At 33.2% G+C, this 26,884-nt stretch overlaps 1 protein-coding gene across 9 annotated transcripts in view; it reads right to left on the reverse strand.

Annotated features, from left to right (window-relative positions):
• PMCA (plasma membrane calcium-transporting ATPase 3) overlaps nucleotides 1-26,884 on the reverse strand; it is a 133,112-nt gene that overhangs the window by 22,109 nt on the left and 84,119 nt on the right. For 2 of the 9 annotated variants that reach the window (XM_090176582.1, XM_090176589.1), the window contains 8 exons: nucleotides 8,820-8,882; nucleotides 7,636-7,830; nucleotides 7,356-7,550; nucleotides 5,971-6,204; nucleotides 5,776-5,901; nucleotides 4,520-4,654; nucleotides 2,765-2,803; nucleotides 1,819-1,899 (listed from right to left, as the gene is read on the reverse strand). In XM_090176582.1, coding sequence (XP_090032708.1) covers nucleotides 1,819-1,899; nucleotides 2,765-2,803; nucleotides 4,520-4,654; nucleotides 5,776-5,901; nucleotides 5,971-6,204; nucleotides 7,356-7,550; nucleotides 7,636-7,795 — 970 coding nt within the window. In that variant the 5' untranslated portion in view covers nucleotides 7,796-7,830; nucleotides 8,820-8,882. Of the gene's footprint in view, nucleotides 1-1,818; nucleotides 1,900-2,764; nucleotides 2,804-4,519; nucleotides 4,655-5,775; nucleotides 5,902-5,970; nucleotides 6,205-7,355; nucleotides 7,551-7,635; nucleotides 7,831-8,404; nucleotides 8,581-8,819; nucleotides 8,883-26,884 lie in introns of those variants that run through there. The other 7 variants (XM_090176604.1, XM_090176607.1, XM_090176611.1 and 4 more) reach the window with 7 other exon arrangements.

The raw sequence follows: 26,884 nt of genomic DNA on the forward strand, positions 1-26,884 counted from the left end.
AGCTAAGTTGTTCCATTTTTCAAAAATTAGATATATTTAAAAGTGTTTTCAGATAAGCTGCTTTAGCTTTTATCGAAGAACAATTTGACAAAATAGTCTTCATACCAAAGAATCACATTCACTCAGAACATGTTTTTAAATTCTGAAGCTAATCTTTTTCTATTAAACTAAAAAAATATTTTCCCAGGGGCCATAGGAACATTTAAAAAATTTTAAACGCATCAAACTAAATCCGAAGGTCTGTAGGTGAAAGCCTAAACACTAAAACTTAATTCTTCAAAACAAAACTAAAGATTTATTAAATTTTTAAGAATTTTTTTTATACCAAACCAATATTAAAAAGAAAACATCATAGATATGAAATTAAGAGAGGTGCCCAGTAATCTATTACTAGAGTTAATTTTGGCTTGATTAAGCCTTCATTATCTTCCGACTATAAAGGTTAAAGCAATTACATCATTTAAGTCTTTGTAAATATTTTGAGAGTCAACATCCCCATTAGTTCCTAGGCCCCTGATTATAATTTTAACCTGACAAAATGTTAGACTTCCGATTCCTCAGTAAGTAGACTACCTCACGTCATTCTTTAAGCATCAAGATCACTGCCTCATTGACAAAAGGGGAACATGCAAGTGTTACCAAATACCACTTTGTACTAAGTGAAAACTCCGTTAAAAGGACCAGGTTTTCATATGAAGAACGGTACAGTACCATACCACTTACCAAAAAACCATATAAAGCCTGCAAATATGCTTAAATGTAATGCGATACCAACTAACAGCACTTTCTAAGTACTAACAGCTCTACAAAAGCCACAATATTTTGACATTGAAAAATACCACCACAATATATTTTATGAAGAATACACTTGTAGCCAAATCAAAAGCAGATATGTATCAACACTAAAAGCACAGAGTACGAATTAACAAGTGGCTAAGTGAAAGGTTTTTGTTCAAAGAGATCATGGAACAAAACCCAGCAAAAATCTTAACCACTCCAACACTATTGGCAAAATTGCAAAGACTAAACACTTCTAAAAATTAAAACCTTTTCTTGGGAAAGACCCAGACATCGTAGATCAGAATTTGCTTTCTGAAGTGTGCAGCCAGACATTGAAAGTATAAACTATGTAAAGCCATTGCTATCAGCGCTAATAGAGCAACACAATGTGTAACACAGTTAAAGGGTATGAATTTTTCTTATCCCAAAGTGTGAAGCCACGATAAAACCCATTAAAAAAGCAAGCAAGCAAGGAAAAGATAGGTAATCTTTCAAAAAATAAAAAAATGACTACGACTTGAACATAAAAACCAAGTGAATAAAATGATATTCAAGCACAAATTTGTAAGAAATAAAATCGTGATAAATATGGCCATATATTACCAGTAACGGATTTCATTCTATCATTTCACGTTGAAACTAGGATCTACTAAATATGTATTAGTTTACTAAGCATGGTTGTTCCCGCAAAACTTTTTACTTAAATATAAGCACTATATAGTTGAGTTTCATTTAATCTTTTTAGCCAAGTTTTAGGTACTTTAGGAAATTAGCCAATTAATTTTATATTCCATTTTTAGTTTATTGATAATCTGTTAAAAATTTGTGTTAGGAAATAAAATTTACCCCTTTATGTTGCGTAAGTTCTTAATTGTCACAGTAAAAAATTTTGCAACTGACCACTTTACTTGTTTTTCTTATCATTGACTTACTTTGGGGTATATATTTTTTTAAATTTATGTGCATTAAATATCTATCTTATTAGTCTACTTTGTCTATACATGTTACAGTAACAAAAAGGGGTAGAAAAACATTTACCATCCAACAGATCGTCAGGAGAGTTAACATGGGGAGTCAAGGGGGATAATTCCTTGGTACTGTTAGCGTCTTTACGACATGCTGTTGCAAGAATGAGAACAACAATAATAAAAATTAACAAAAATGGACATGCACAAAGTCGTAATGAACAAAAAATATTCATGAAAATAATGATGGCAATAGCTGAGAATGAAATTAGCTCAAAATATGAAACATTTAGAGAACCACATTGAAACAATATACATGCTTATTGAGCAGTACTAGAAAATGAAACTTAAACTATCAGTTTTTATATGGTAAATGTCATGCAACAGTTAGGACTAAGTTTTTGATATAACTAATAAACTAGTTATTTTTACCAGTACATATACTAAGAACCCACTGCAAAACAATTTTGCAACTTTTTGTAATAAGCTCTTAGTACTATTCTAAGGATGTTGAAGAAATATTTCTAAGCCTATTAAATGTAGCACTAACCTAAGTCTCATTCTTTCAAACTCAACGTGACTTTCGTAAATTAGTATTATTTGTACTGAAATCCACGGCTAGGCGAACAAAATAATTCAGCTAAACCTAGATTTCAGTAAACACAACACCTCTAGACTGAAATCTTTCCATCACAAACCTAAATTTTTTAAATTTCTTTACTTTATAGGCAAATGATTATTTTTAATTTTATGTAAAAAACCTTTTCCAAGATTTCAGTCATAAGGTTTTCTACTGAATTAATAGCTACATCAAAATTGAGTCATTCCAAGAAATATTAGTTTAGATGAACTAAACATTCAATGTCCATTATAAAAAGGTGGAGCATACTGAGAAAATATGGATTATGCAGGTTCCGAATCTGATAGATATGCCTGTTTAGGTCTCTCCATGCATTTGTGTCAAGTTGTTTTAAAAACTCCTTTTTCTGTTTGGCAAAGACATTAAAACAAATAATCACCTGTGCCATCTTTCTTCTTTTTACGGTTCTTTTTGGCTTCTGTATGGGATAACATGCAGGCATAAATTGGAAAAGTAAAGTATTAGTCTTTTACTTCCCAAAAATATCAATGGAAAATCACCCTTATAAAGGTTTGAACGAATGGGTGCCAATACTTATGTTACATTATCTAAACAATTTTCACGGCTTATTTCGACCTTAATTAGATGGACTGGTACCGGCAATCATTGTAGCTCAATCTTTTGTTTTTCATAATTTGGGTCATATGATGTGTATGTTAACCAAAATCTGATAGACTTTGGACCGTAGCTGCGCGATCTACACAAATATTAAATATTTCTAAATAGATCTCAAAAATTAGGCTATATTCTTTGCAACAATTATTGTATAATTTGAATTTGCTGAGATTAAGTACTAAGTCTAATCTAGAATATCAATTACTGTAGCAAATAAAGTCTCATATCTATAGGAGGGTTTAGAGTAATCACCCTAATCACAGTTTTTAGGTGGTTTCAAAAATGAGATCGAATTAGACTAATCTTCCAAACCATTTGGTCTCTTGTATTGGATTTGGCATTCTCATATTGGACTAAAATCGACTATGAAACTAAGGGTCAGTAAAAATTAAGGCAATATATTTTCACACTTCAGAAAGAGTTATGTTATACGAAGAAATATATAAAATTCGAAAATACACAAATTATTCTTGCATGTTTAATTATAACCTTAAATTTAAAAAAAGACCATATTTAAACTATTACTTTTAAAAGGGGAAAGACGACAAACACGGGGTAAAATAACATCAATGTTAAGTTTCAATAACAACTATACTACATTAAAACTACATCCGATGCAGGGTTCCAATTACAACTATAGAAAATTTGCATAAAATATAGCTTACTGAGGGATGGTATGGTTTGACATGCGTCATGAATCATACGTCCCCATTTATTAATATTAACAACTATAGTTTATCAAATAGAACTACAGAAATGGGGGAAACTACAAGGGTTTATTTCAATTTTGGTGTTACCTGTCGCAAATAAGGCATGCGAAAAAGAGTTGATAACCAAAGTAACCTAATATAACGTACCTTTGTAACATAGGAATAGCAAATATTGGCATTGCTATGTGCAGTGATTGAGTAAAAACTAAATTTGCTTAAAATTTGCATAAAGCTTAATTTCAACTCTGTGATCAAGTTTAAAGCATTAAAATTCTGCTTGTGGGTGGAACATAAATGTCAAAAATAATTGTGTGTATATCCTGAAAATTCGGTTATGGTACCAGTTTGTAAGAAATTTACCACTTACGCAGAATGATAGCCACCACAACATCCCAAAAATATAATTTAATAGTCATAATGAGTAATCAAATATTGATCTTTAAATATTAGAGGTTAAAGTAGACCTAGAAAAAGTCGGGAGAATGAGAACGAGTGTCGACTGTACACAAAGCTACATCTACACTCTTTAAACATTCTCCCTACCTATTTCTCAAACATGATACTTAGCTCAGTTAACTTAACGCTGCGAGAGAATTTAGACCTAACCTGAAGTTATAGGATAGCAAACATCTTAAAATTTAAGTGACATTTTCTCTATGCATTAAAAATTAAAATAAATCCGATAACTTCAGGCCTAACTAATAAAAAATTTATAAACTATGAAATATTTAACTGAACAAAATTCAACAAAATAGACTAGGAATTTCTTAGAAAAGATAAAGTAGGCAATTTGAAAAACTGTACAGTACCTTTCTTCCTTTTCTTTTTCTGCGCATCATCCTCTGATCTAGCAGCACCGAGGAGTGTGAAGATGATACCAGCCTGGGAGTTCACTCCTACTGCAGTTACCACCATTTTTCCACTGCCTTCCATGACGTGTGTACCTTCACAAATGACCAATCTCTATTAGTTAAATTTTACCAAGAAAAATACAAAATTTATCTTTGAAAGACACTAATGCTATTTTTATTACTGCAAATTTTTTAAAATGTATTAAAATTTCAATGAAACCATAATTTCTAAGTTTACACTAAAATAAAGGAATAAATGAATAAGATTAAATGTTCAAATTAGCTCAACTTACAATAAAATAAAGCCTAAAATTAAATTACATTACATTATTCAAAAAAACTAAAACCACAGTAGTTATTTAAGTCTCATTAATTTGGTTCTTCAAATTCATGGAACTTTGGAATTATATTATAACGTTTTGGTGCCACTGTATTTCCCTATCAAGCGCTAGTCACAAAAAAATAGCCATAGCCACTACTGTGAATACGCAAAGATAACACAAAATGACTGAAGCTACTGCTCTAAACTATTTCAATTTTAAGTTAAATATTAATGCTAACAGGATCCTAATTGCGATAGTTATTTTAATGGAGGCTGAAAAATTCCCAATATCTTTTCCCTATGCTATAATTTATTCTCCCTCCAGAATTTTAATACAATATCTGACTTTTGACATTTGGTAGCAGTATTTTTTAACAGGTGGTGCTAGTAGTCAAGGATTTTGTTGAGAAGACTTTTTGGTGAGGATAGCTATCCTGGGGAATCTTATTCATCTATGATTAGTCAAATAGCATTTTCCATTGAAACCACTTCCGAGAATGATCACATTTTGTCTCTTACGTCATCACTCCAGAGTGGAGGACCAATCTAAATTGCTCCCAATGTAATACAAATTTTAGAGAGAGCGGTGTATCGTCTGCTATATTCCGAAAGTAAAGCAAAAGTGTATGAAGTTTGTATTCCATTGGCAATCCGAGAGATCTGAAAATTTCGCTCTGGCTCAAGAGACTGTGCAGCTCGGATCAATATGCGAGGGAGCAACAGGGTCTCCGAGCTGCTCCTTTATTCCCAATGGTATACGTTTCGTTTTTCTGGGTGTTCCGAGACAGCTCAGAGCAGCCCAATGGAAAACGCTATAAGCTCTATTTGATAAGAGCCAAGGCTTAAATGTATTAGAGCAAGCATTTAACTAGAACAAAGCAAAATGTACTACCAGAATAAAGTACAGGATCCAGGGATTCGCCTTTTTTGACATGGTCTGATTCCCCAGTTAAGGAACTTTCATCCACCTTCAGGTCGTTACTTTGTATAACTATTCCATCCGCCGGAAGTAAGTCCCCTGTTGGGAAAAGAAAATCATTTAACTTTCGCTAACTAAAGCTATAACTTTAAAGTAACATGAACATACCGTATTTTACTTGACATATATCCCCTACCACTATTTCAGTGACGGGTAATTGTAACAACTCCCCTCCTCTAATCACAGAAAATTTGTGTTCACATTCTATCCTGTTTTGCAATCCTCGAAACTGTCTCTCTTTGGTGTAATCATTGAACGCTGTTACTATAACAACGATGATAACAGATACTAAAATGGCGGCTCCCTCTATCCACCCAGCTTCAGCCTCTCCTTCTTCGTGAACTGAAAAATTACCATTAAGAAATGTAAAGTCATATGTTAATCTAATCTAATAAAATAAACTTAGCTTAGCTTAAGTGAGACAGAAAAGAAAACCAGATAAAATTTCCGTTTTCTCTCAACTACAAGTGTTTAAGGTAATTCCAGAAGTTTGCAATACCTCGCACGAGAGAAGTATTCATCTACCTATCTTAAAGGACGAGAACAGAGATTCCATTTTCTCATGCGCGAATTTAGACCCCCGCAAAATTGAGTGACAGTGTCGACAACTTGACCGACGGTTCTGACTGTTTTTGAATATATACAATGAGCATCAAAAAAAGAGGTAAGCTACAATACATGGAATTGTCCAAGCGGTCAGTCAAGTTGTCAGAGCTGTCACTTAAGTTGTCAGAGATGTCAATCAGTTGTCACTCGTCAAAAAATTAAGTACAGGATAAGAGGGGTGGAAATTCACTCTGGTCTCAGTCTTTAATGTTATTTACGTAGGTTCTTGTTGATTCTTCAAAATAAGTTTGCTTTAAAAATAGTGTGGGATGAAGATTTCGTAATGATATTCTATTTCATCAGGAAAATATGGTTTAGCAATAGGCAGATCCCTATGCAGTTTAATTTTTGCATGCGGAGCACACACTCACGATTTGACAGTAAATTTAAGCTCAGGGGCGTTATGTATCCTCAATAAACTAATAGAATCTGTGTCAAGCCTGTGAAGGTACATCTTTCATTTTAATGGGCTAGATGGACACTTCTCAAATTTTAATCTTCTGGTATCACTCAACTAAACTTTATACACTCATTTAACTAAAAAAATTATTTTTTTTTTAATGGAGAGTTAACTAAAAATATTTTTAAATGGGGTGTTACCTGAAAAATTTTAATTGAGAGTTAAAAAATTTGTTAATTTTGGCGTTAATTAAAAGAATTGTAAAGCTCAAAATTTGTTAAAAGTTGACGTTCAATTAAAAAAATTATTTTATGATAGTTGATCTTATCAAAAAAATTTAAAAAATGTTTAAGCTACAGTGAAAAACAAGTGACAGAAAAATTAAAAAAACTAAGGAATAAAAGATTAATTAAAATGGTAATCAAGATTGTGTAAAGATGAAATTTCCCAAAAGAAAAATAAACTAATAACCAAATGTTATATTTACCTCCAACTTCAGGAGGTGGTTTATAAAAGGCTAAACCCAATGATACAACAGCTGCCACTTCCAAGATGATTAACGTTACATCTTGTAACGCCTCCCATACTAACTGTAAGAATGTTTTGGGTGGTTTAGGTGGGATTGAATTGGCTCCAAATGTTTCCCTCCTATGGTCTAAGTCTGCCACCGAACCACTCAATCCTGGAGGAAAATTAAAAAATAATTTAGTTTATCACCCAAATAACTATTTGCTGCAATAGATATTTAAGGCGAAATGTAATTGCACCATCGGTGGGCGATGTGTAAAGCTTCCTGCAAAATTCCTGAACTCCGTTGTACTCTGTTCGTATCCTCTCGACTGCCTCCCGGCCCCTGGTCTCCATAAGCTCCTGGAGCTGCTTAAGGCTAACTCCATACTGAGCGGGTCTTCCATCCACCACTGACATGGTCGTCCTCTCCCCGAACGGGTTTTATCAAACAGCTATGAAAAATTAAAGCAATTAATTCACTTAAAGTACCAAGTTATTAATTTAAAAAATATCGTAGAAAGGGTTGTTGATTTTTTTATATAAAAAAATTGATTTGATTTAAATTGGATTTTGATTCATTTGTGAGGGCAGGTTAATAAATGATTTGAGTGCAGCGATAATGTAAGCTATTTTAAATTAAGCTTTATTAAATTGAATTATTAAGGAATAATAAAATTTCATTTCATTTTCTCTGAATTGAAATTTCTAAAGAAACTAATTTGTACATTTTAATAAATACATGATTTAAAACCATGTTTTTTTTTAAATTACTTGATTTAAATCAGACAACTCTAAACCTTCAATGCTATGGTTACACTCCCTTTAAGCATAATAAAATTAACTACATGAATTATCGCGCATGTATAACATTTATTAAAAATAATTAATAATTGTAACTTTAATTGTTTTAATAAACGTTATATTTGCGCAATAATTCGCGTAGTTTAATTAAATTTACTCAACAATATTATTACCTAATTAAACAGTATAAAACGAATTTATAAATAATTTTCAAAACACCAGTACCCTTCGAAGTGTTCCAAACGATCAGCACCAGCAGAATGATTATAGAATTTGTGGTACCAATATCACCCAGCGGCGCTAAGCTATGACGTCATTGGATTAAATATTAAAGATTGACGTCACAAGTTTACTAGGGGGTAAAGTCTATATTTTGTAGATAGGAACTGACCTAAATTAAACTACACCAGTAGTATAGTATTTCCAAATAAAAATCAACATTAATAAACCTACAAAAGAACTTAACTAAGTATAGCTATTCCTTCGATTTCTGCGTCAAACTAAAACCTGAAACTGTTGAAAACAAATGAAAAATCCAACTTGGTTATTTGGGAAAACCAAGACCTTTCAAATGTCCCACTTAAGACGGTGTTTACTCAAATACTCGACAATTAAAGTTAAAAAATAAAAGTAAAATTACCTCAATTATTGCATGGGTAAGCATGAATACATAATTTCAGGGAGAAAGCCACATCTTATCTTCCTAAAAGGATAAAAAGAAAATGAACATTAAAACACAATTAAAAAAACACATCTATACCATATTATTTCATCAAAACGATATTGTAAATCTACCAAATTTAGAGGTACTTCTGAAGATAAGCTAAGAACAAAATTCGGGTTTTTTTTATTTTGGAAGACTAAGAATAACGATATTTAACACTATGAAGTATATAATAAGTTAATCAAAACTGTGGAGTAGGTTTTTTATCGATATTTTTGTAGAATAAACAGACGCGAAATTTATTAAGAGGTTTATCATAGTGACGCTACCGAAAAAATTTCCAGGAAAAAAAAAACTCCACTTAAAATTATTAAAGCTATTCGAGACCTCTACTTGTACATAAATAATTTACCGAAAAATAAGCGTCACACATGTTTTCAAATATCGTCGGTACAACAACGAAAACCAGATGTATGAAATAAACACATGTTGATATTTTACTACGTACACCAAATATCACGATACAACAGCAAAGCTTTAAAATGTTATCTAGAGCTTCTTAAGTTAAGGGTTTTGAAAAAACCCAAGACAAGGGTAAATATATATGTATCAACGGTATTTGAAAAAAAAACCAAAGACAAGAAATCGATCGAAATGACGTTAATTTTCTATGAATAAACATGGTTTTATCAACGCTATATTTGGGTGTGTAATTAACTACATACTTATGACGTTAACAAGTACCAATACAAAGTGTGCTCAAGAATATATTTATATTTAGGGAAAAGGACTATGATTACGACGTAAATGGTTATTGAACGCCAAAACGCTCAAAATGCTAAGAAGGAATTCTTCTCTTGAGAAGAGTTCTTCGTGGCTTACGATAATACCACGAACGTTGTAAACCAAGTTTTTGACAATAAATATTTCTAAACGATGTCACGACAACAACGAAGGAAGAAAACATTTAAAAGGAAATATTTCATCGCAAATAAAATCGGTTTTCTCTGAAATTCACTTTCGTCCACAAAAATATCATATTTTTATTTTCTTCAGCATCAAGTAAACTTGACTAGGATATTAGCTGCCATTTTTATTTATAACCCCCCCCCCCCTTCTTTTTGACCCAGTGAGAACTCGTGAGAAGAGATTACGTCACTTCCGGTGAGAAGGACCGTCCAAATTTTGAGAAGTAAGAATTTTCACTATCAAGGGAAGAATTCTTAGAATCAAGACGCGCGTTCATATCAGAAAAACCTACTCGTGTAACAGGTTAATTTCATACGCTTCCGATAGTAGCCAAAATCTTGCGTTCAACATTTCAACAACTGTTACGGTTTTACTGATGCATGTATATTTATATTGGCTTTATACACGTGAAGCCAATATAAACAGCTCGTGCTAGGGCTGTGCGAGTAGTGGTTTTAAGCAATCGGTTATCGAGTATCAAATTCTTTTTAGTCGGGTATTCGAATCGAGTAATATTGAAGTCGAGTACTTGATTAAGGGGAATATTTTTAATATTTTTAACGAGTCGGGTTATCGAGTACTTTATTAGGAGCTGGTTTTATTCAAGTAATTATGAAATTTAAATTAAAAGGAGTATAAAGTAACTTTCAATGCTGAAAAATATTCCTTTAATTTAAATGAACCACAGTTTCCACAACTTTGTAGGTACCGTTTATTGCCCCCCAAAAAGTTGTAAAAACCCCTCTTTGAATTTTGAAGCAATGAGGATAGAAAAAACAAATATTCGACGAGTTTAGAGAGCAGCTTATTCGAGTAATCTTGTACCCGAATATGCCATTTTTTGGTACTCGGTAATCGACGAGTATTCTCCAATTACTTATTCAAGGTCGAGTTCGAGTACGTGACCTCAAAAAAGGCTGAGTACTCGATGATGTTCGGGTATTCGCACAGCCCTAGCTCGTACCTTAGATTCGAAATAATTGCCTCTCGCGTAGTCAATAGCGTTTACCCACTCCCAGCTGGAAATCCGGAAAAATCAGCTCCCTTGTTGCCATGGTTACCTACTACAGATAAGACCACGGCCAACTATTGACGACGTCCGATGGAGACAGATTTTTCGGAGGTAACGTGCCGGAAGTGGGTAAACGCTTATTTACAAAACCGTCAATCGGAAAGCTCTCCCAATTAGAATCTAGGGTACGAAAGTTTTAAATTATCTTTGGTTTTAGGGAACTCATTTACATAGTAATTGCGCAATCAAGGTTTAATTCAGCACAGAACCCCCTAGTGTCTAAATATGCCCAAAACTAAACATACTACTCAATTTATTTGCAAGTCCAAATAGGAGCTGGGCGAGAGTGTCAGTGTAGAAATTAGCTTTATAATGATTGACCAATTTCAAAATTACGTTATTTTCGCGCGAAACTACCTTTACATTAAAGAGTAGGCTTATTTACCAAATATTATACCCCAACATGGCAACGTATTTACTAGCCCAAAATTATTTTGGAGATAAATCCATAATAAGTGTCATACCTTTTGTAATCACGTTACTTATGGTAATGAAACGGTCGAAAATAACGAGGTTGCCACAAAATTTTGTTTTCCCTGACTTTTTAAGGCCAAAATTTTTCTTTTCTTTTTTTACTTTTATCAATGTTAATAAATTTAAGTGCACTTATGTTTCGGTAAAAAGGTTATTGCAATAGGCGAAAACTATTGGAGTAATTTTTTAGGAAATAGCGAGCAACTTCAAAATACAGTTTGTCTGTTATTGTATGGAAGAAGTTGGTAGTTTGGGGTAAAAGGTGTACTCTTTTCGTCCCAAAGCGAGCGAATAGTTTTTTCCTAATGTTGAAAAAATTAGCCAAACTTTCAAGAAAATAAATGATAATCATCGAATTTGTCATAGATCTAGAGTAAAATTACCTTCAAAAAGTGTCAAGATAAAATTTAATAATAAGGCACCAAGTCATCTAGCGACGTTTAAAGCCATTAATTCAGGTGGCCGGGTTACAATGCTACCGCTAAAATTTCGATTAACTGTTTTTTCGTGGATATTATCCATACTAAAAAGCAATTTAACATGTAAAAATAATAGATTTATTCGGATAATTTGTGGATAAATGAGTGTTTTGGATAAAAATAAATAAAGTGATTAATTCTTATCCAAACGCCGAGCTCTAGTGGTGGCAAGACCTTCATGTCACGCGAGCCAACAGCTCCCTACACTGTAACACTCACTATTACCAAAAGTAGCATAAGACCCAAAAGTGTGTCAGCTGTACCTTCGCGCCTATTAAAAATTCTAGTGAGACCTAGTCACACTATAGACTACATAACCTACTAGTTGGAATAGTACTAGCAACTTTATATTTAGTCTATAGTCTTCGATTTACTCGCCCGTTGACATACGTTCTAAAACGCCTCACTCGGCCGCGCTGGAGTACCTCGACTTTGATGACGTATTTTCCGACCCCCTTTCGTTTCCCTTTTTTACTTTGCGTCAAACTCTCATTAACTACTATACCGTTCTGACACACTTTTGGGTCTTATGCTACTTTTGCTATTACACTTAATCTCAACAAGTTTTTATGGAAGTGGAAACCGAAGAGCTCGAGGCAAAACCCCTTAAACCAGTGGGGGGAGAACTTGCAAACTCTACGCGGAAGGAGTTGTTCCCAAGGTTTTTAAAAATCGTGCGTGCGCTACTAGATAGTTCCTCCAAGGTTAGCCCGCTGCCAGTTTTCATCCTTAAGCCTTGCGTTTAAAATATTATTTATAAATATTGTTATGAATAAATAAATTTTCCGTCTTTGGTTTTCTAATTTGAAAGCTCTCCAAAATGTCGGGCTACAACTGCTATACGACCTTTGCTATAAAATTATTTTGATATGAATACTCAAACGCTTAACTATTAACTTTATGATTTCACGATTTTTTTAATCAAAAATAATTTTTTTTCTTTATATTAAATTGTTTTCAATAATTCTTTTACTAGATTAAATGAAAAGTATATAGATATTTATAAACTATTGAAAAAAAGTATATAGGCCTATATATTGTAATATATATTACATATTTATAATATAATACAATATACTAAAATATAATATATTACAATATACAATCAAATATAATATAAATATACAATATACTATAATATAATACAATATATTATAATATAATATAATACAATATATTATAATATAATATAATACAATATATTATAATATAATACAATATATTATAATATTTATAATATAATACAATATATTATAATATTCATAATATAATACAATATATTATAATATTCATAATATAATATTTCAAAAAGAAATTTAACTTCATACTGCCATATTTAAAGCAAATACATCTTATTCAAATATTATGAAAGACGGACAAAACTATACACAGTATAAACCCCCTTTTTTTCTCGACTACATGGGAATTTCTAACCCAATGACGTCACTGGCGCGAGAGAGGAGAGTGTTCATCGCTTTACGCGAATTTTGGCCCAATACACCCCCGTTGAGTTGTTCAGGCACTTGCTGCGAGGCGAAAGTGCTAACCACTCCGCCACCCCACCTATTTACTTTTTAAAAATTCCTTGACTTTTTAGACCTTTTTTTGAATAGGCGAAACTATAAAGTTCATGGGGGCTGAAAAGATGGTAGTCACGTGACTTGTGGAGAACTGCATCGCCATCTTTCCTAATTTTAAATTGGTTTAAATTTTGATCGATTCATCTAAATTACCTAACTATTATATTTATTTAAAAAATCTTGAAATAGAAAGGTGGAAGTTAATTAGCTGTCTGCAGTATCTAAAAGGAATGACAGGGTTCGTACCAAATTTCCGGAATTAAATTCTCTGACATTTCCAGGTTTTCCCTGACCAAATTGCCAAATTTTCCCTGACCATTTTTGTAGAATAAATGAATGGTTTAAGGTAAAAATCTTAAAAAATATTTTCTTTCAAAAATTTATAAGCCTGATTTTTTTTTAGATCATTGTCAAATTCCTTGACTTTTCCCTGACATTTTGGAATAATTGTCCAATTCCTTGACTTTTCCCTTACCTTTTGGAACAATTTTCCAATTCCCTGACTTTTTCGAAACATTTTCAAATTCCCTGACCTTTTGGCAACATTTTCAAGTTCCCTGACCTTTTGGAAACATTTTCAAATTCCCTGACCTTTTGGAAACATTTTCAAATTCCCTGACCTTTTGGCAACATTTTCAAGTTCCCTGTCTTTTCCAGGTAGTGTACGAACCCTGAATGATTTTTTTATGTGCCGTCGCACCTTGGATTAATAATAGAGTAGTATCGCTCTGTAGCTTCGTGCTATGGACGCCATTTTGAGGGCAGTTTTTTATCTATAGAGTAGTTTCAGTTCGTAGCTTTGGCTATGGCCGCCATTTTGGGCGGAATTTTTTCTCTATGGGAAAAAGTATAGGTGACTTCGTATCACGTGATACTGAAATCACTGTATAGGATTTATTTATACGTCACGCCGATATTACTCTATATGACTAAAATCCAAGGTTGCACGGCCAACTATGAACACGAGTTATCGAATCAAAATTGTTTTTCCATTTTAACAAGTTCGTTAAAGGGGAACGGATAAGCTTTTCCAAATATGGCCTTATTTCCGTATCAAAAGATTAACAAGACGTTCAATATACTAACACTTAACTTTTTTGTCTCGAAAAAATTGCTTTTGGCCCAAAAAGTTGAAACGAAAAATAACGCCAGGTGTTTGGGTTTGAATTTTCGCCGCCATCTTAGGGGCTGCCGCCAGCGCCCCTAACCCGTATGAGCGATTTTCGAACTATCCTAACTTTTAAAATCGCGCCGCGCGTGCAAAACAAATTTTTCGCGTCTTCAGCAGCGCGCGTTTTTACGTTGTTTTTCTGTCTCACCGACTTCTCACCAGGTGTCGCGGCGGACGCGCGCTTTTCGATTTCCCGAAATTTCTTTATTTTATTAAAAATCAACCACTCAATATTTTTTGATGCGGTTTTAGCCATAAATTTTAGTTTTTAATGGGCTACAGGGCTAACTAACTGGTTAAAGCTTGACCATTCCCCTTTAAGACCAAATTTACATTATAGTTTCGCCTGTTTTGCTGGCGTGTGGCAACTCTGAATAAGAGGTAACGGGAACAGCTTTGATTGGCTACTCTTGGTATGGGAAAAAACGTGCGCGGAAACGCGTCATGGTAACGTACGCCGGAAGGGTTCGAGATCACGTCCTGTCGTGCCGAGGATGGGAAACGGACCAAGGCTTGTTAGTGTCGGCCGGGGAAGGTCAGCGACGTGCCGGATCAAACGAACAAACCGATGAATTATTCAGGGGGAGAGGTCAACCGTTGAAAATAGATACAACCCGAATACATTTCTCATTCTGCGGAAATTCGAGTCGTTTACGCTCATTGCTATTACAGACACGCCGAGTTTGCTAAATCATGCTTAATTATTATATTCATCCATTGAAATTTTGCCAACTACGATTGGTTAAAAATATATAAATATAAAATAATTTCAGCTAGGCTAGTCTCATTTTAAATATAACCATAATTCAATGACTAATTAGGTACTTACATACCATGATATTGATCGAATAATGGTAGATAAACTTTATAATTTATTATTTCAAAAGTAATTTATCTCAATAAATCCCATTTAAATACAACCATAATTCAATGACTAATTAGGTACTTCCATACCAGATATTGATCGAATAATGGTATATAAAATTTCAAATTTAATATATATTCCAGAAGCAAATTAAAATAGTTATATTGTAAATATAACAATGCTTGGTGAGTAATTAATTAGGTATTTCTATACATTAAAACTGATCGAATTATGGTAGAAAAAAATTAAATAGAATATATAATATTTATGAAGTAAATTTAGTTTAATTTGTCGAAATTTAAAAACATAACCATAATTTATAACGTAATGCGAATATTAAGTTTAATTGGTCGAAATGAAAATGTATTTATTGTTTAAAATTACCGTATAAATATAATTAAATTTCTATACTTTAAAATTGATCGATTTATGGTAGAAAAAAATTAATTATAATATATAATATTTATGAAGTAAATTTAGTTTAATTTGTCGAAATTTAAAAACATAACCATAATTTATAACGTAATGCGAATATTTAGTTTAATTGATCGAAATGAAAATAATTTTTTAAACGTACCTTATTTTCCAACAAATAATTAGGATAATTTCAAAACCACAAAAATTTCAGCGGCTACGATATTAGAGTTGGAAGAAACCCAGAAAGAGGCTTAGAAAGTGAGCTTTGCCGGCAAATATATCTGGAGTAGGAAATTATGAAAATCACCATTTTGACCCGATTTATCTCGCGGGAGATTTTACTTTCTTTCAAAAGAAACTCGAAATAGGGGGTTTTAGCGGTGGGGGCGGAAATGGAAACAACGCGAAATTGGGTACTCCACACTCAAGAAAGGGGGAAAATCCGGTTTGACCTCCCTCAACTGAAAATGGCTCATCTCAGTGATGTTCCGGACGGTACAATTGTACTTTTTTAGTACGTTTTGAAATTTGAAGTACAAAAATACGTTTTGGATTTTTTTCAACGTATTTAGTACGTTTTTATTATTTTCAATGCCAAAATACAATTTTGGAATAAATGAATGGTTTTTATTACGTTATGAAAATTTTCGTATATAAATAAAAACGATTCTCGCGCAAAGAGTGGTCAACCATTGAAATACCCCAAATATTCCCCGTTTTTCACTCATTCAAAGTTCGTTGCACAGTAGGTGGTTTACAAAAATTACACCTGAAATACAGGCAGACTGCCAGTGGCACTTGGCAGTGGCCAGGTGGTTGTTCAAAGCTTATCAAACGGGGGTCAGTTAATATCCGGTAGTAGAATGGGGAAACTTGGCCCTAGCCGGGGATTCGGGGAATAAAAGATCTTACAAAAGAATGTGTTATCTCTTATTGAAGTGTCCCAACTTTCCCTCACTCTCCCGCCTTTTTCTGTTGATTGTTAAGTTCTTCTAATCCTCCCCTATATAAGTAGCTAATAGCTATGTGATGAGGGGAGTGGAAGAGGAATGCAGTAGAAACTAAGTCAATACCTTTCCAAACGAGAGGGGTTCCCCCATTTGTTATTATACTGTCTACCACGAACAGCTGAAAATTTGTTGGTCAAGTTTACTATCTCTTTTCTAATTTCCGGGTATTCTGGTCTTTGTGAGGGGGGAGAGGGGTAAACTTTGGTCCTTTCGAGGATGTACTTATACGTAATTAACAAGTGACATCAGTCAATTCTACTCTGACATTTTGACTCTGATATGCTTAATCTAGTAGTCCAGTCCACCACACTTTAATTCAAACGCCAAAACTAAAAGCATCAAAGCTTTTGAGCTCATATGTTTTCAATTTTGTTGCTAGTTTCTCTTTAAATTCGCAGTTCAATGTTATTACGAAAGTTTAGCTACTTGAAAGTTCAATTATGGATCGATTTTTAATTTAAACTAAAACAAAAACAACCAAAGTGCTCTTATTGAATAAAACAGACGGTGACGATTGCGACGAACCAGGAGTATCCGGATACACTAAACCAAAGAGACAGATAATTGCCGATGTTTTCCAAGAAGAAATACTAGGTGATGCAGAATCGTCTGATTCTAATTCCTACTTTAGCCATAGCGCTAAACGGATCATGGAATACAAAGAATTCCAAGACTTTGTGAAAGTTGAACCTCATAAGCTATTAACACCTTGCCAAACGCGTTGCCTCTCTTTAGGAGCTGTGGTTTCTAGAATGCTTGAACAATGGCCGGCTCTAATACTTTTTTTTTCAATCGGCTGCCCTAGAGGACAAAGTAGCTTCGGCTGCAACAATTCTTAATGCATTGAGAAACCCAACGAACAAATTATACTACAGTTTTTTAAATTAAATTTTAGGTCACATTAACAAAATGAACCTTATTTTTCAAAGCGAATCTCCAAGAATCACAAAACTGCACACAGAGATTAAACGATGCTGAGAAATTTTTTGCAAAAAAATATGTTGATGAAACTTCCGTCAGTAACATTTGTCCAAAAAATAAATCGAAACGGCTATCTCCCACAAACGTCTATATCGGTACCAAAGCAGAAATAATGATTTCTGAAGTCAAAATTTGCCCAAATGATTTAACGATGTTTTATGAAAGAGTAACCGAGTTCTACGAGGAGCTGTGCTCCCAAATTAAATCCCGATTTTCATTCGATGATCTTTTTTTAACGAAAATATCGTGTTTTTAACCATATATCGCCGTATCTGGGGAGGTAGCGAGTCTTGTACCTTTAGCTACGCAATTTCCCAACTAAGTTTCCGCTAAAGAATTAGAAACTCTAAACGAAGAGTGGAGAATGCTGCCAAATTTTGATTGTTTACAAAATCTAGGAAATAGTGATGAATCACTAGAGGGATTTTGGAATAAAGTTGGCCAATTTAAAAATTCATTAGGAAATCAAATGTTCCCTACACTCGCTCGTTTTTCAAAAGCGCTCATTTCTTTGCCGCACTCAAGTGCTAACGTTGAGAGAGTGTTTTCAAACTACAAACTAATTAAAAGCGATCAGAGAAATTTGTTATCAACAAAAACTTGTAATTCCCTCATTTTAACTAAAGAGTTTATTGGAAAAACCACAACAGATAGATCTTGTTTTAACTGGGAGCCGCCGAGTCGTTGTTTGATTAAGAAAGCAATTCCCCCTGATCTTTAATTCGAACTTTATGTCTAAACAATTACATGATACCTGAAATTATGCCAAAAATTTGTATTCAATTATTCATTATTTCATTATCGTATGAAACATTTCTAAATTGCTATTGGAGTTATTCTTTTTAATTAAATTAAAATTCGCGCCTATTTTATAGATATTTCTTGCCATTTCGTTTGAATTTTAAAAAAATTGGCGCCTTTTCCGTGTGAAAACTCTAGATGGCGCTCGCAGCGTCGACTAAAATACGTAAAGTACGTTTGCTCCTCAGAAAGTACGTTTTGTTTAGGGTAGAAAATACTTTCTTAAATCTAACAGGAACATCACTGGCTCATCTGAATACCCCACAGATAGTTTTCGCTTTGTACGATTAGGTTCGGTTTACAGCCGCGCCGCCAACTCCACTTGAAACAACTATTTATCATTGCACGTGGAAGGGCAGGGGGGGGGGGGGGGAGTTTGGCATAGGTGTGGTGGTTAAAACATGATGGGAATTCACAGTCTTGTTTCAATTTGACGTGTCATTGCGGCTTTCGTGGATAAATGGTTGTTTATCTGAATATGGAGTTTCCATGGGTGGGAATTTTTTTATTTTGCGAAATATTGGCGTAGTTATAGAATTTATACTGACGAGGCATTTTGGAAGAGAGGGTAAAAGGGAAAATTAAGGGTTTTTTCGGAATTTTCCTAATTTTCGCTAGAAATATTTTGGTCTAATACTTCAAATACCGCGCCTCTACCTTTATTGGAATCCACGAATGAAATTAACTGGGATTCGGAAGTGTCATAGATTTTAAAATATTTTTTTTAATATAAGGCCTAAATATTATAAATCTTATTGTTTTAGTTTAAAAAAATTGTGAAAGGGATAAAAAGGGATTTATTAGAACCGACAGAGGGAAGCACTGTGACTTGTCGTAGTGTTTTTAGATTGAAATTCCCTGATCACCGAATATTTTTAAATCCTTTAAAGGGATTATAGGAAATTTATCAGTGAAATTATGTAAAAAGAAATTTGGGGGAAAAGGAAAATATAGGAAGAAAATTGGGATAAAAAAAGGAGAAAATTAATTAAAATAGTTTAAAGGGGGTATAACATTCAAAATAAAGTGGATAACCGATAGAAATAGTCAAAACCTATCGGCGAACAGGGTTGGAAATAAGCATCTTTAAAAACTAGGACGTTTTAAAGACTTCTAAGGGTAAAATATCAACTATTTGAGTTTAAAATATGGGTATTATAGGAAATTTAATTAAATTAAATTAGGCTCTTTTTCAAATTCCCTGATTTCAGGGTGACCACAGGAAACCATCCAATTTTTAATAGGAAATATTTAGTCATTTTATAGGAAATTATAGGAGTAATTTTATGTAAATATTGGAGATTATAGGAGTAATTTTTATGAAAATATAGGAAATTATAGGAGTAATTTTATGAACATATAGGAAATTATAGGAGGAATTTTTATAAAAATATAGGAAATTATCGGAGTAATTTTTATGAAAATATAGGAAATTATAGGAGTAATTTTATGAACATATAGGAAATTATAGGAGTAATTTTATGAACATATAGGAAATTATAGGAGTAATTTTATGAACATATAGGAAATTATAGGAGGAATTTTTATAAAAATATAGGAAATTATCGGAGTAATTTTTATAAAAATATAGGAAATTATCGGAGTAATTTTCATGTAAATATAGGAAATTATAGGAGTAATTTTTATGTAAATATAGGAAATTATCGGAGTTATTTTTATGTAAATATAGGAAATTATAGGAACGTTCAGTTGAATTTATGGAAATAATTGTAACAAAGATGCTTTTGAAGGCACTTTGGTTGAAAAGAAATATTAAATTTAATATGAAAACATCACAGACCTCGTAACTAGATAAAGGTATTAAAATGATATAACATTTTCATTTCAAAATAGCAGCCAGCCGTAAAAGCCAACGATATTAGTGTTTTTGCAAAAGGCTGGCTGTTTTTGAACGCCTTCTATCGACCTTCAAAACTAAATTGAAATCAAAACGCGAAGTACGATAAATATATTGAAAAATAGGAAAATTGACAAACTATAGGAGGTTATAGGAGGATAATCGAAAAATTATAAAATATAGGAAGTGTGGTCACTCTGTGATTGATAAAGCCCAATTAAAAATTCCTAACATTTTACACCAATTTTCAAACTTAGATTTATTAGACCCATTTTCAAATTCCCTGATTTTTCAAAGTTTTTAAGGTACTGTTGCAACTCTGTTAAATAAAGTTTATCGAATTGTTTTGTACTAGATGTAAATATACTTGACCTAAACAAAAACTCTAGACTAGTGTATACTAAGCAATTAAAAATAATTTACAACGATTACCGGTTATGTAAAGTTACGTTAGGTAAGGTTAGTTTTTTATTGTGTAAATTTATATGATGTTCAGAAATAATGCGACATCTATATATTCGTAAATAAAATAGAAATTTTTTCTCAGAATTTTATTTGTTATTTAATTCTTATATTAGTTCACTTATTAAAATATGCGATTTAATAGAGAATCGGTTTTTTGTCGGTCGATTGGGAATATCGTTTAGTTAACGGTCATTCTATATCGAATTTTGTCGGTCGATTGGGCCTACAGCACAGATTTCAGATGCCTAATAGTTATCTATTTTTAAAATACCTGTGATTAATTCCTTTCAAAATTTTAATTATTGTTTATTTTATTTTCCAGTCAAACGTTTCACAAAGTCTAATGAAGCCTTTGAAAATTATTTTTAATTTTTAATTACGTAAATATACTTCTTTACGTTTCCAAAATTTTATGAATTTCTTACAATTTAATTAAAATCTTAGCGTAATTAATACTTCGATACACGCTCATTTAAAAAATGACTGTTTGCCAATTATAGAAATATTAAAACAGAATAAACAATAATATTTATGTATGAAATGATCAATGAAAATTGGAACCTAATAAAATTTTTGAAGGGCAAATTAACCCAGATCTTTTCAAACTTTTTTTAATTAAATTTCAACGTACCCAATGACACCCGTCATTAATCAATCAATAAATCTTTAAAAAGAACGAACCTCACCGAACAGTTAATCATTATAATTTACTTAACCCATTTTAAAAACTTACACTAACACCTTAAGTATCCTACTTGATATTAATCTTCCTTTGTTGAATAAAGAAACGGGAAGTGAATAATTTATCAATAAAAACTATCAGTGAATGCTTCCCCATTATACGAGTATCATAAATTATGAATCTGATATATTAAATGCTACGGGTGAGAAATTGTTTAACATTTCGCTAATTAGAACCGGATATCCTTCGATCATGTTGTTTTGACGCTAGCATAAGTAACGTCAATACGCGTAAGTATGACAATGAACGCTTTCAGTTGGCCATTTAGCCCGGCCATCGGTAATAGAGCGTTCTATAAAATCGGCCCAAAACCGGCCAAACTTTTCATACAAACTATAGTGCTAGTTCAGCAGGACCATGGGCCAAATAATGATAAATCCAGGACATGACTCTATGCGAAAACCCCGTCCAACAGCGCTAACACCCGACCACTATTGCCCCCTATTGGGAAAAATGCGCGATCGCGGACCCACGTCATTTTGGGGGCAAATTTTTTAGGGGCAGTTTTCAAAAATAATACACGTGGTCGTCGTAGTAAATATCCTGAAATATTTATTAACAGTTATCATATCTAGTGTGGTTATTAATGTAAATACTTTTTTTTACGTACTAGGTTCATAATTAGTATAGAATCGTTAACATTTATCTAAAATTGAGGGGCCAATATGGCAGGATTTTCAAATTACAACCGCCACTTATTTCCGAATAGACCCATGTTGAAAGTTGGGGGGCCGAAAATTAACATTTTTACCTGGCAACTCAGCATTTGGACGGAACATCCGTTTCCTTACTTCCGCCTGTATATTTCAATGGCGGCCACGTGATTCAAAACGTCACAAACAGGATGTTCCGTCCAAAGGTCTCACTTAAGCCTCGTCTGCGGCCCCTCTTTTGTTATGGGTCTATTTCGACTCAGTCAACACAAGATGGCGTTCGGGAAACCGGAAATTTCTGCTTGATTTTGCTCCCAATTTTTTTTATTGGCACCTTTTCCGCGCCTACTAAAATGGCCGCCCGTTACTTTTGGTGGACGACCGATTTAGCAGACTTGTAAATAGTGTATATTTTTAAGAGAGTCCACTGGACCCGGACCCCTCCACCGATCTATTTTTTCGACGAGTTCAAGACTCTTCCCTCTTTCTTCGCCCAGTAGCGGCGCTAAGGTTTTTTCACAGGTGGGCTAATTATTTTGTGGCCCCTAAGAATTTTGTGGCCCTTAGCGGGAACCTTTGATTGACCATATTTCGCAAAAGTGGTGAAATCGAATAAACCCACAATTTTCCAGGAAGCGAAAAGAGCATGGTCGTTTTATTGTTGCGGCTCTCGTCGTGTTTTCTGGACCCCCTACTGACCTTGTATCTGACCTGGAGGGTACACGTGCATGCCTGGGGTATTTCCCTAAATTCCCATAAGCCCCTTTCTTTTCAACTTTCTCTCAATTTCCGCTACCTTCCTCCCGAATCTATACGTTTATGGTCTACTACCTTTTTGAGTAAACAAATTGATTTTGAAAGATTTTTTCCAGAAAAACGTTTCTTCGCAATAAAACAAATTTCTAGAGATAATGAAAATTCATAAATTAAAATATGTGGCCTCTTAATTATGAATATGTGGCCCTTTCAATATAAATATGTGGCTATGTGGCCCCTCTCAGAAATGCAGGGGGGCTAAAGCCCACTTCAGCCCACCCTTAGCGCCGCTACTGTCTTCGCCCCCCCCCCCTCGTTTAAATTTATGTGCTCTTTAATCTCTCTTTATTCCTCCATATTATATTCGAAAATAAATGTCACCAAACCGGGCTAAGCCTATAAATGTTTTATTGTAATTATAAAAGAGACAGTCATAAATCGAACTGGACCATTATTTCATTATATATTCCCAACACCAAAGTTTACATATTTTCATATATAATCGTGATCGGGTAAATTAAAATGCTCGTAAATATTATCACAATTAATTTAACCATTAAAGTCTTCATTCCAAACCCATAGAGCTTAATTTTTTTTCTAACTTTATTCATTTTAATAAAGCAAAATTTTCGTCTTCAATGGCACTGTTACAATTACTGTGCCTAATGGAATACAGAGCAAGACTAACGAAGTATGAAAATTATTCCCCACAGGTCCACACCTTTTAGTCCGGCGCGCGCCATCTATTGGCGGTGCTGGACTTATGCTTTGATAGTAAAAACGGAGAAAAAAAGGATTACCTGAAACCATTGTCAAAGCTACAAAGTGGCTCTAGCTAGCCTTGAATCTCTCCCAGGTTATTAAGAGAAGCCAGTACATTCCATTCGGCTTGGGGTGAAAAATGGATTACCTGAAACCATTGTCAGAGGTACAACGCGGCCGTTAGCTATATGAGAATGTCTACGAGGTTATGAAAGAAGTAAGCACATTCCTTTCGTCTCGAAAACTACATTCCAGTTCCGTCCTTGTTCTGTGGTACGTTAATTTACAGGTATATTAGATCTGCAAACCTCAACTAATTTGGTAAATATTAGATTATCTGATCTAATCATAGGCTTATGGTGGTGCTTAATGAGTTTGTATTAAATGAACTGGACCGTTTTGACCTACCACGTATGTATATGAAATGCATCTAATCTAAATCTAAAATATAGTATTGTGATACATTGTACAACAGCATATGTATGTAACTGTACGTTTGTACACGTATCAAATGGGAATCTGAAATTTAGTATTAAGATACATGGTACAATAGCGTACGTATGTAACTAAGTTTGTACAGTATCTAATGGAAATCTAAAATTTAGTATTGAGATACATACGTATGCTGTAGTAAAATGTAACTACATTTTTACGGTACCTAATGGAAATCGGAAATTTAGTATTGAGATGCATTGTACAACAGCGTACGTATGTACGGTATCTAATTGAAATCTGAATTTTAGTAAATTGAGATACATTATACAGCAGCATACGTATGTAACTAAAATTGTTTTTCAGCATACGTATCATATTTTGTAGCAGTTTACGTAACATATTTGCAGCAGTATGTAACATTTGGCAGCAGTATACCTACTCATTGAACAGCCTCATATGTATTTGTACATTTTACATTGTATAACCGTGTAAATATAATGCATTATACAGCATGTGTATATTACAGATATGTTATTTAATGTTTTATACATTTTCAATTTTCATTGTCTAAAGCCAAAAAAATTTCCAAGTTTTTACAGTTTTCATGTTCATCTACATCTATCTAAGGTTGTATATTTAACATGGAAATCTAGGTGATATGAAAAATGTTTTTCAGGTTTTAAATATGAAATTTATGTTGTGAATACTATCAAACTATTCTTATGAGTTTATAATTTAATTTAAGAGTAGGGTTTGATAATTGTTGAATCATCATAAGTAACATAATAAACATAGGTATGACACTTTTCTACAAATTTTAATTTTATTAATGATAGTCTGTTTGCCCAAGGCAATATAAATTATAACATTGCGTAGCAATATTTACTTAATTTTTAAATCATATTTTATGGATGTAATAGTTATGGTGTATTTTGCCACCCACTAATTTTTCATTCGAAACTTCTTTCAAAAAATCGACGCGTGAGCCTGCTCGAGTACGTGTTTCATTTGAGTAAATACCTTTAGCAGTTTATAGAGATGAATACTTCTCTCGTAAAGGATATATTGTATCATTCTGATACTAGAAATGAAAGGTAGCTATTTGGTAGTGAAAATCATAATTTTTTTATCCCTCAACCTAGATTAGTCTCGTACCCCGTCCGTTCAATACACGAAACATCAAACATATTTCCGCCTACTAAGCTGCATTGATATTCCACAAATAACTAGCGCTGGACTTGTATTTTGCCTTTCGGCAACTTGTTAAGTTAAAAGAGGAGAGCTGAAATAGTGACGGTCAGTATACACTATACAGATGCCTCAAAGAGAAAAATAATTCTACTTTTTATTTATTTCTCAAAATTTTCCCTCTTTTTACAAATATTTTGAGGGAGTCCCGTGATTTTTTTCAGGGGTTTTTGACGCGTGGACTGCCGCTATTTACAAGTCTGCCGATTTAGTACGTGTGAAGGTACCAGAGGCATGTCCTGGATTTATTATTATTTGGCCCATGGCAGGACTAACAACGTTTGTTATTCTTTTGTTTAAGAGAATTCGGCTTATGTCTTGTCTTTATAGGAATATTTTAGAGACGTACCTTTTAGGAGTTGTAGGAGGGACCCTAGGTGTTGAAGTATGTTTGGGGTTAAGAATATTTTCATGATCTAAGTTTCTTTTTTTTTAAACCCGTGGATTTGGGACTAGTATTTTGCTTATTTACCATCATACATTTATTACAAAAATCATTGAAAATAAGAAAAACGGCGCGGAAAGCCGGAAATTAGTGAAGCCTAGGCTAGCAACTATAAGCTACACTCCTAAAAATCGACTGCTCTCAATTTCTTACGGGTTTGCCAGATAAATATTTTTCTCTCACACGAAAAACCGGCCAAACCTTCACCTCCTCCGAACTCAAAAGGGGGAAAGCACACCACACTGATTTTATAGAACGCTCTATTGGCTTCACAAGTCACTAGTTGACTTAGGTCTATGTGGTTCCTTGGGTTATAGCTTATCTGATTATTATTAATATTAAATTATTGTAAAAAACGCGAAAAGGTAGAAAAGTTCACAGGGTTGGCAATTTTTTGATTTAATAATAAAATCAAATAAATTGTTTTTTTTTAAAATTTAAATCGGATTTTATTGATTTATTTTTTATTTTTATGGATTTTTTATTTTAATTAAAATTTTTAAAATCAAGTTGATTTAAATCAGCCAACCCTGAACGTGCATAATAAAAAGGGAGCAAAAAAACTAAAGCCTAAACCAATTTAAAGTAATTTAAAAACTGAACGAATTACTTGTAACAATAGGTCTTCGAGAATTAAATAACTCGTACCATATAGAATTATTAGAACATCGACTTTTCTACCTTTTCGCGTGTTTTAACAGTTTTTGCATTATACGCCTATATTGAAAGGGGGGTAAAAACGTCGACCCACGCTGCGAAATTTGTAAAATGGTATTTTGCATTTTGAACAACCCTGCAAATGAGATACCGTGCTGATTTGATTTTGTTAAGGTGGAAGTAGTTTATTCTTAGAGCGTG

The sequence above is a fragment of the Leiobunum rupestre genome, chromosome 1 (assembly GCF_980474605.1).
Source record: "Leiobunum rupestre chromosome 1, qqLeiRupe1.1.hap1, whole genome shotgun sequence".
Taxonomy (NCBI): Eukaryota; Metazoa; Arthropoda; class Arachnida; order Opiliones; family Sclerosomatidae; genus Leiobunum; species Leiobunum rupestre.